Source organism: Drosophila subpulchrella, chromosome 3L, assembly GCF_014743375.2.
Source record: "Drosophila subpulchrella strain 33 F10 #4 breed RU33 chromosome 3L, RU_Dsub_v1.1 Primary Assembly, whole genome shotgun sequence".
In the NCBI taxonomy this organism is placed as follows: Eukaryota; Metazoa; Arthropoda; class Insecta; order Diptera; family Drosophilidae; genus Drosophila; species Drosophila subpulchrella.
In genome coordinates, this window is record NC_050612.1 from 26,195,284 (window position 1) to 26,203,404 (window position 8,121).

Here is an 8,121-nt window from a genome sequence, read left to right on the forward strand (position 1 = left end):
ACACATATATTTTTTATCAGTCCGTTCCGATTTACTCCAACATACTTCAGAGAACGCTGCGCTCGTAAATTCTTTTAATTACATCAACACAAACTTGTTGTAACTCTGTAGACAGAGAACGTGAAATCCCCAATAGCTGATTGTTTGGGGAAACGTAACGCTGACGACCGACCAGCCAAACAAGTGGACCCGAGAGAATATTCGCAATTTTATTTGTATCTCCGGTCAGTTGTCCGAGAAATAGCGTGCTGAGCGGTCGCAAATCGCGCACGAGTATTAAAGAAAGGAAAAAATAAACTGAAGAAGAAATAAACCATATACACCAGAGTGAAATCCCCCGAAAAAATCTAGATAAAAGAAGCATACTACATTACGTATAAAAACAAACAAAGGAATTCTTGAAGTATCCAAAGATCGCATTGAAAATCTTCATTCATAATTGCCCAAAGACGTTTAATTGCATTAAATTAACTGCAAAATGAGTGACCTAGAGCATATTACACTGGATATGGATAAGCTTCCGCTGGAAAATGATAAAACTTTGACGAGAAACAAAGTGAGTTTTAGCTAAATAATCATTAAATTGGGAAAGACATATAAACAAATTCCTATAAACCGGTGATTTGTTTACCTCGCCAATAGATCGTTAAAATGTCTATTATTTGTATGAAATATAGTTTCGCACTGCTAGATAATTTTTGTGTAAACAGGGGAGAAGCTTCTCAGGTGGCATTTAACCATTTTTTGGGAAAACTGACAGCTGAAGCGGAAAAAACCCATAAAATAGTCATCGAAAAAGACCCCATGAAGATTTGCAAGAAATGTTTCATATATTCGACAGCGTGTAACTTTCTGTAACTCAAATTTATAAGTAATAATAAAAAGTAGCTTACCTCAATGTTCTAACAAAATATATTTATTCTAAAAATTATATGTTTGATAATTTCTATTACCTTACAAAGAAAAAGAGAAACTTTCCAGATGAAATTTACATATATTTTGGGAAAAATCACACGAATTGCTGATGGAGGAGTCTATTTCAATGACTCATATATTTAGTACCTACTTGTGGTTTTTTCTTTCACTATATGCACTTAAACAAAAATACTTGACTGTTAAGATTAGCATTATTTTAAAAAACTTTTGTTTTCTTAATTAAGGAATATTTTAAAATCACTCCACATTATTAAGCTTTAATGTTATAGAACTTGATTATTGCCTCAAGGTCAGGAAATTGCATTATAGTATATACATTTTAGTAGATAAGCCTGTTTTACCATACATTTTTGTCATTGAAGCTTATCTTTTTAATTTTTAAAGCTACCGAAAGCCTTTTCTTGCAAACAAACAAATATATAATGTACATACTTATGTAAAAACAGGCTACTTATATGCTAAGTTGCATTAATCAAAATGTACATACTTATCAGCATTGTCAGAACAGAAGCTGTGCTTTGTTGATAAGTACATTTGCATTCTTATACAATAGATTTGGAAGCAAAGTTGTTAATATTCCGGAAACGATTTTATTGAAATTTTACAGGAAAATGAAAACAATCACAGAAACGGCGATGCAATGGACGTACGTAATAATCTTCGAGTTCCCAGAGCAGGTTCGTATTCCAACTTACTCGTTTATCTCTGAAAAACTAGAACCATTTTTTTTGTGCTTGTCTATATGTTAATCGATCTTGTGACTAATGCTGCTTACAACCGCAATCATTAAACAATTTGTGTAAACCGCATTATTGTGTAAGTAGCATAAGGGAGTAAAGACAAAAATTTTAATTGATTGTTTATTTTTGCTTTTAACAGTGCCCGAAACTGATGATTCTGACAACGATGATCGTCCCTTTGTTAAAGATGGGAACGATAATCCTGGAGTGGATGATGGTCTTCTGGAAGATGGCGATAAACGCAGGGGCGGAAATGGAGGTGGTGGTGTCAATGTCCTCGTGCCAAATGGAGGCAGGCGACCCAGTTTCTCCTTTCCGGGATATAATGGTCCAGGTTTCGTGACAATCAACGGAGTTGAGACACCCATACCCGATGTGAATGCCTACCAGCACAAGAAAACCCTGGCCCAGGGAATGATGGACCTGGCATTACTGTCTGCGAATGCAAATCAGTTGCGATATGTTTTGGAGACGAGTTCGCAGCACCCATACTTTTATCCCAGTCTGCTGTTCATCTCACTTAGCATTATATTCCAGGTAAGGTATTTATTTATAATAACTGTTGACACTCAGCCTTTAGAATTTTTTTTGTTAATCCCAACATTAATTTTTAATAATTTTTTCAAAATTTTGCATACATATATATATCTTTTTAAGAAAAAAATGTTCAGATTTTCCTATTTATTTTACTACAATTATTTTAAAAATATAAAAAATTACAATATTTTTGTTAAGAAATTATAGAGTATTGAAACTTTTTTTTATAATATATATTTATATTACTATATATGATACAGTACTAACAGATTTCACTGTACTTTTACTTATTCATATTTTTGATGACATTTAAAATTTCTTTTCCATTTCAGATTGCTGTGGGCGTGGGCCTTATATTAAATGGCCAGTACAACATCAAAAACGAGCACGATATCTGCCGGGCGAACAGAATCAACAATTATACAGTCATCGGCATTTTTATAGTCACGGTGGTCAATGTTCTTATATCGGCCTTTACCGTTGCAGATCCAGATACGACCGCTGTAGCTATAACTGGCAATGGCACATAGATCAGCATATATTTAGATTAGAATGTAGTATTATGAGCATATCGTATCGTTAGGCAATTCTCACAGCCACACTTGTTCAGTCTTTGTTGAAATTCACTCGCCTCATTTTTTTAAATATAAAAATATATTGTGATAAAATAATAAAATCCCACGACCATTTTACACCTTGTTTAAAATCAATACAGAGTTTTAATTCTTGTTTTGGGAATAATTTGGTCAACAAATTTTTTTGGTTTATTAAAGCACAAGTACAGTAAAACTAATCAAACATTTTTGTTACTTATTTATGAATAGAACCAACATGAATAAATAAAAACTTACTACTATAATTCTAATATCTTTCATTCAAACAGCCTTAAGACATTTTAAACGGTAAACATTTGCCGCCAAACTATCGATAGAATGCGATAGTTTACATATAGTAATTTCACAGCACTGGGCTATAATTACGAATTTTACAGCACTAGACAACAGCTGTTACAAAAAAATCGTGCGGAAAATTAAGCATTTTCGTCTAAAAATCTGTTATAAACATGGCCAAGATTGTTAAGGCGGTAAGTTTAAGCAGGATATGAATAGTTCCTATTCTGTAATCAACTGGAAGAAGGATTAAGGCCCGGAATTCGTGGCGTTCCTCTAATTGTTATTGTTATGTCATCGCTTCCTTCTGCAGTCCACAGGTTTAACCGGACTCGCCGTGTCCGCCAATCCTCATCATGCATTGAGTGCCCTCTACGGAAAGATCCTGCGGGCGGTGTCCAAAATGCCACAGGATGCCAGCTACCGGAAATACACGGAGCAGTTGGTCAAAGAACGCGCCGATGCTGTGGCCCAAGTAAGATGTTTTTAGATTCGGGAACTACTAGTGATTCCATAAAACTCTGCTGTTTTTATTGACCTATTGAAAGGATAAACCCTGATACTATCAAAAATCCATTTCTAGAATAATATACATATATGTATGTAGGCATATTTATCAAAACCACTAGTTGCCAATTAGTTTTCAAGATAGCTAACCAATATTGTTTTGGTTTTTCGACTTGTAGTGTTTCTTATTTTGTCCATCCTATCCGTCTACTATCCTATCCTATTCTATCTCTTTACTATCCTATTTGTCTACTATCCTGTCATATAAAAAGGCTTATTTTTAACAGACACCATTTTTAACTTACTGGATTATAAACTTTAAGACAAACTTTTTGCTGTCGTTTTCAAATTAGGAACTTTTTTTTATAATTTGACTTAATTTTAGTTTTATTCATGAAAATCTTCCTAGTTCTCACTAGAAATAACTAAAATGAAACAACAAATTTAAATTGTTTGATTTCTCCCTGAATATTTATCCAAAAATTAATATTAATATATAATTCTCCCCCAGAACAAAGACATCGTAGCGCTGGAGAAGGCCGTGGGCTGTGGTCAGGTGGAGGAGCTTATTGTTCAGGCGGAGAACGAGCTGGTGCTGGCCCGCAAGATGCTCGGCTGGAAGCCCTGGGAAAAGTTGGTCCAACCCGCACCTGCCAAGCAGTGGGACTGGCCACCAGCCCAGATCCTGGAGCCCAAGGTTTAGACCGCCCAATGATTTACACATAGTACTAATTATTCTACAGCAAATGGAAACGAGAAGAGAGCAATAAATCCGTTGATAAGCCAGCCGCATTATCAACAAAATTGTTGAACTTCAAATTGTGATCTTTGGGAGTGTTTCGGTTTTTGTTTTCAACCAGATTCATAAATTCGATTCAAGAACTTCAGTCGACAAAATTATAATTTAAAGAGCCAATATGCGTAGTAACCCCTAATGGATTCCTTAAAGCTAAAATTCAATTCTATTTAAAAGTTAAAACTAGTAGTACTATCAAAATTTAAATACTTTTGATTGATTATAGCATGAAGCGCTGATTTCTCAAATTTGAAATCTCTAACAAATCACTGAAATCTGGAACAACACTTAAGTCCCAGCTTTCGGTAAACAATTCGACGAGATCATCGATCCATTGACAATCTCAGTCTGTTTTCAACATGCGTGCGCTTCAGTACCTCCTGCTGCTGCTGGTCATTTCCATCGGCTTGGTTGCATCGCTTCCACGCCAACGTCGTCAAATCGATCTCACTGTTTCGGCGGAGCACGACGATAAGGATGATGAGACGGAACTGGCTCTAGAGGCCATCGCCGGACTCTGGAGCAGTGCAGACAGTCGGACGAAGATCGATGGATCCGCCAGCCTGGTGCATCGCACCCAGGGAATGCAATCGGGTACGGGCAGCACCAAATACCAGGCACGCTTCCATCTCCACCATGACTATAAGACCAATGCGTATCCCTCGTAATCCAAGGTTCGGAGCAGGACTTTCGCCTGGGAGTGCGTGTTACATTCGACAGATAGGCCACGGGACACCCAGACATTAGCAGACGGGTGGAAATCGAGCGATTGCGTGAGGAATCAGCCACTTTTTAAACAAACCCACTGCCGATAACCATTTGACCTTCTCAGCTCAGCTTTGTAGATAATATATATGAAACCTTCGTGTAAATACAATATACCCGCATTTGTTTGCTCTTTATTGATTCCATTTTTATCGCCTTCCCCGGTTTTCTCGACCGTGAAGCAGCGCAACAACTTTCAGCTTAAAATTACAACTACAACAACGATTTCGCACAACAGTAAGGTGGACAGGAGAAGAATAAATACAAGCCATTTCTTAAGTATAAATGCCATTAGTCAACGTGGTTTTAGGGTGGGTGCCTCTTGGATCGGTGGCACGGAAAGTAATCTATGGCGCACTTTCATTGGAAACTGTAGGTCAAGCTGGCTGCTCTAATTGGGTCGATTTTGGCGGTCTTTAATATTTTTAATTAAAGACCGCCAAAACCGACCCAATTCTACTTCTTTTCTTTTAACAAAATATTATTTTACTAATTCAAAGAAATAGTTTTAGTATAACATTTTACAAAATAGGCAGCGTTGGCATACAAATTAATTAAATGATATTAAACATAAGAAATTATATTTTTATGAAGGTTTAATTGTTTTTATCTTGGTTAAGATAAATATTTTTTTAAGGAACAGATTAAGCGAAGATAATTATAAAATATATTTAAAATACCTCTTTCTTTCAAATCCATAAATAAATAAATAGCATGTCATTTGTACAAAAGTATATGAACAAATTAAATCAAACCCCCTAGTTCTTAAAGGTATCAATTTTTCTCACATATAAATATTTGTGACGAAATATAAATATTACCTGGTTTTCCTTTTAGTTTAAGTGCTCAATTTAGAGACAAGACCAATGTATACAATACCATGAATGAAAGATACATGGATTATTTTCCTTGCCAACGAACCATTGAAAAAATAATGATACACCCATCCCACTGAGGTTAATATCATTGCACCTTCGTTCAGAGTCCTTCGTCCTACTTCAGGCTAATGGGCACTCCCTGGCTCTCCTGTTCCTTGAGTTCCTGGACCACAAAGTTTCGGAACTCCTCGTAGGCCACATCGATGTCCACGTTGTTGATGATCTTGTGGAAATTACCGGGCGTCAATCCGTAATCCAGTTCCACCTGGGCGGCATTTAGGCGTTTGGCGAGCGACTCCTCCGTTTCTGAGCCACGTAGACGTAGTCGCCGCTCCAGTTCCTTGATACTCGGGGGATTATTGAAGATCAAAATGGGATTCAGATCGGTGCGGCGGATCTGCTCCACACCCTTCTGTTCGATGTCCAGGATGCAGACCCTTCCCTGGGCCTGGATCTCACGCACTGCCGCCTTGCTGGTGCCATACAGATTGCCCGTGAACTCGGCCGTTTCGATGAACTCGTCTCCGGCGATGGCTGCCTCCATTTCCGGTCGTTCCACGAAATAGTAGTGCACACCGTGCTCCTCGCCTTCCCGAGGCTTTCGCGTGGTATGGGATATGCTGAAGCCAAAGGTGTTGGGGAATTCTGCGAAGAGTCTTTTAAGGAGCGTACTCTTCCCGGAGCCCGAGGGGCCGCAGAGGACGAGGGGGCGTGGTCCAGGGGCGGACATCTTCTTGCTCGTTAAATTCACCGCCGTGCCGCTGCTGAGAGCGCGATTTACAATGAACAAAAAGCTTATCATGGCGTGGCCTTTTATTCGTCTAGCACACAGCAGCAACAACAAAAATGGGGCACCAAAAAAGCTGGTTTGGTTCTTTTTTTAGTTGGTTTGGCTAAATTAAGAGAAGGCGTGCTAGTGGGTGTCTGTATATGTAGCGGACCAGCGATGGGTTAATTTCGATTTATATCGATAACTCAATACGATACCAGGTGAAGTATTCTAATGGTCACCCCTATTTTCAAATTATACAATATATTTCAGTTATTAGAATACATTCCATATATTCGAAAATATATACATATATATTAGAAAATATTCCAATAACTAATTGAAACCCCAAAAAAGAAAACCATTAAAAATTCGATAAATATTCAAAGAATTTAAACTGCCTTACAAAAAATATAATTTAGAATTGGTATTCAAATTAGTTAATACCTCAATAATTACCTTGTTTATATTTACCTTACTTTATTTGAAAGTTTAATAGAAACAAATAGTAAATTTAATTTAATTTTAAAAAATTAAAATGTAAGTGCTTGCTGTAGATCAAAGATAAACACAAAGCATACAGTTGAACTTTAAAAATCATTGAACTGACTTTGTAAGAAAAGCAAATTGGAAACTATACTGGTAGCCGGGGGAATTTTTAAAACAGAACCACCCCTCATTATGGAAATAATTAACACCAACCGATTTTGGTTTAAAAACTGTTATATTCTTATACTGTTTTACATGTAGCATAGAATTTCAAACACACATACACACTGAAACTTTTTGCCGACTGAATTACAATGCATTTTAGTTTTTTTTTTATTTAGCTTAAAATAATTATGAATTTTTCATCTGCTTGTTTCCACTTAATTGTTTTCTCATTACTCTCATTTTCTTACGTTTTTGTAATTTCATATTTTTGATCACATTTTGATTTCGCATGCCCAAAGTGAATTTGGTTTGTGTTCCGAATGATTCGCCTGAATGTAAACCTACTACTGCCGTCCGATAAATCAAAAATATATACGTTTACCTCGTATGTTTAGGGATTTATGCAAGCCTCTGCTTCTTCTTCTTCTGCTAGATACTACTCTGTGTATATGCTAATATTCAGTCAATATTATATTTCATGTCTGCTCATCCTCCCCCGGTTTCGGGAAGAGCTCGCTTTCAATGGAGGATCGAAAACCTGAAGTTCTGTTCTGTTCTAATGGGAAGAGTATATTAATTTCGGTTTACCGAAGATGAATAACTCATCTGTCATATATATGTACAAAATATTATACGGTTTTTAGCTTTG

General features: G+C 36.7%; 4 protein-coding genes across 5 annotated transcripts; 3 read left to right on the forward strand and 1 right to left on the reverse strand.

Moving 5' to 3' along the window:
• The first annotated feature begins 239 nt into the window (after nucleotides 1-239).
• Nucleotides 240-2,923, forward strand: LOC119553182. Of its 2 annotated transcripts, none has more exons than XM_037863425.1 (4): nucleotides 240-556; nucleotides 1,544-1,613; nucleotides 1,864-2,213; nucleotides 2,546-2,923. In XM_037863425.1, the coding sequence occupies exons 1-4, from the start codon at nucleotides 479-481 to the stop codon at nucleotides 2,741-2,743; spliced, it is 696 nt and encodes a 231-aa protein (XP_037719353.1). In that variant the 5' UTR covers nucleotides 240-478; the 3' UTR covers nucleotides 2,744-2,923. The 2 variants fall into 2 exon arrangements, with proteins under 2 accessions (XP_037719353.1, XP_037719352.1); XM_037863424.1 differs by having other exon boundaries at nucleotides 479-556; nucleotides 1,816-2,213.
• Nucleotides 2,924-3,167: 244 nt separating this feature from the next.
• Nucleotides 3,168-4,429, forward strand: LOC119554048 (NADH dehydrogenase [ubiquinone] 1 alpha subcomplex subunit 5). The gene is made up of 3 exons (XM_037864787.1): nucleotides 3,168-3,297; nucleotides 3,417-3,578; nucleotides 4,122-4,429. Exons 1-3 carry the CDS (start codon nucleotides 3,277-3,279, stop codon nucleotides 4,311-4,313), a joined length of 375 nt encoding a protein of 124 aa, XP_037720715.1. The 5' UTR covers nucleotides 3,168-3,276; the 3' UTR covers nucleotides 4,314-4,429.
• Nucleotides 4,430-4,743: 314 nt separating this feature from the next.
• LOC119554049 lies at nucleotides 4,744-5,287 on the forward strand. Its single transcript, XM_037864788.1, has 2 exons — nucleotides 4,744-5,000; nucleotides 5,081-5,287. Exons 1-2 carry the CDS (start codon nucleotides 4,766-4,768, stop codon nucleotides 5,128-5,130), a joined length of 285 nt encoding a protein of 94 aa, XP_037720716.1. The 5' UTR covers nucleotides 4,744-4,765; the 3' UTR covers nucleotides 5,131-5,287.
• LOC119554047 (guanylate kinase) lies at nucleotides 5,275-6,994 on the reverse strand. Its single transcript, XM_037864785.1, has one exon. The coding sequence runs from the start codon at nucleotides 6,849-6,851 to the stop codon at nucleotides 6,165-6,167; it is 687 nt and encodes a 228-aa protein (XP_037720713.1). The 5' UTR covers nucleotides 6,852-6,994; the 3' UTR covers nucleotides 5,275-6,164.
• Nucleotides 6,995-8,121: the final 1,127 nt, after the last annotated feature.

Coding starts and splice junctions, on each gene's coding strand:
- LOC119553182 (XM_037863424.1), top strand. CDS start 479: ATGAGTGACCTAGAGCATATTACACTGGATATGGATAAGCTTCCGCTG. Junction 557..1,543: donor AAACTTTGACGAGAAACAAA/GTGAGTTTTAGC, acceptor GAAATTTTACAG/GAAAATGAAAACAATCACAG. Junction 2,214..2,545: donor CACTTAGCATTATATTCCAG/GTAAGGTATTTA, acceptor TTTCCATTTCAG/ATTGCTGTGGGCGTGGGCCT.
- LOC119554048 (XM_037864787.1), top strand. CDS start 3,277: ATGGCCAAGATTGTTAAGGCG. Junction 3,298..3,416: donor TGGCCAAGATTGTTAAGGCG/GTAAGTTTAAGC, acceptor TTCCTTCTGCAG/TCCACAGGTTTAACCGGACT. Junction 3,579..4,121: donor GCGCCGATGCTGTGGCCCAA/GTAAGATGTTTT, acceptor ATTCTCCCCCAG/AACAAAGACATCGTAGCGCT.
- LOC119554049 (XM_037864788.1), top strand. CDS start 4,766: ATGCGTGCGCTTCAGTACCTCCTGCTGCTGCTGGTCATTTCCATCGGC. Junction 5,001..5,080: donor CACCCAGGGAATGCAATCGG/GTACGGGCAGCA, acceptor TCGTAATCCAAG/GTTCGGAGCAGGACTTTCGC.
- LOC119554047 (XM_037864785.1), bottom strand. CDS start 6,851: ATGATAAGCTTTTTGTTCATTGTAAATCGCGCTCTCAGCAGCGGCACG.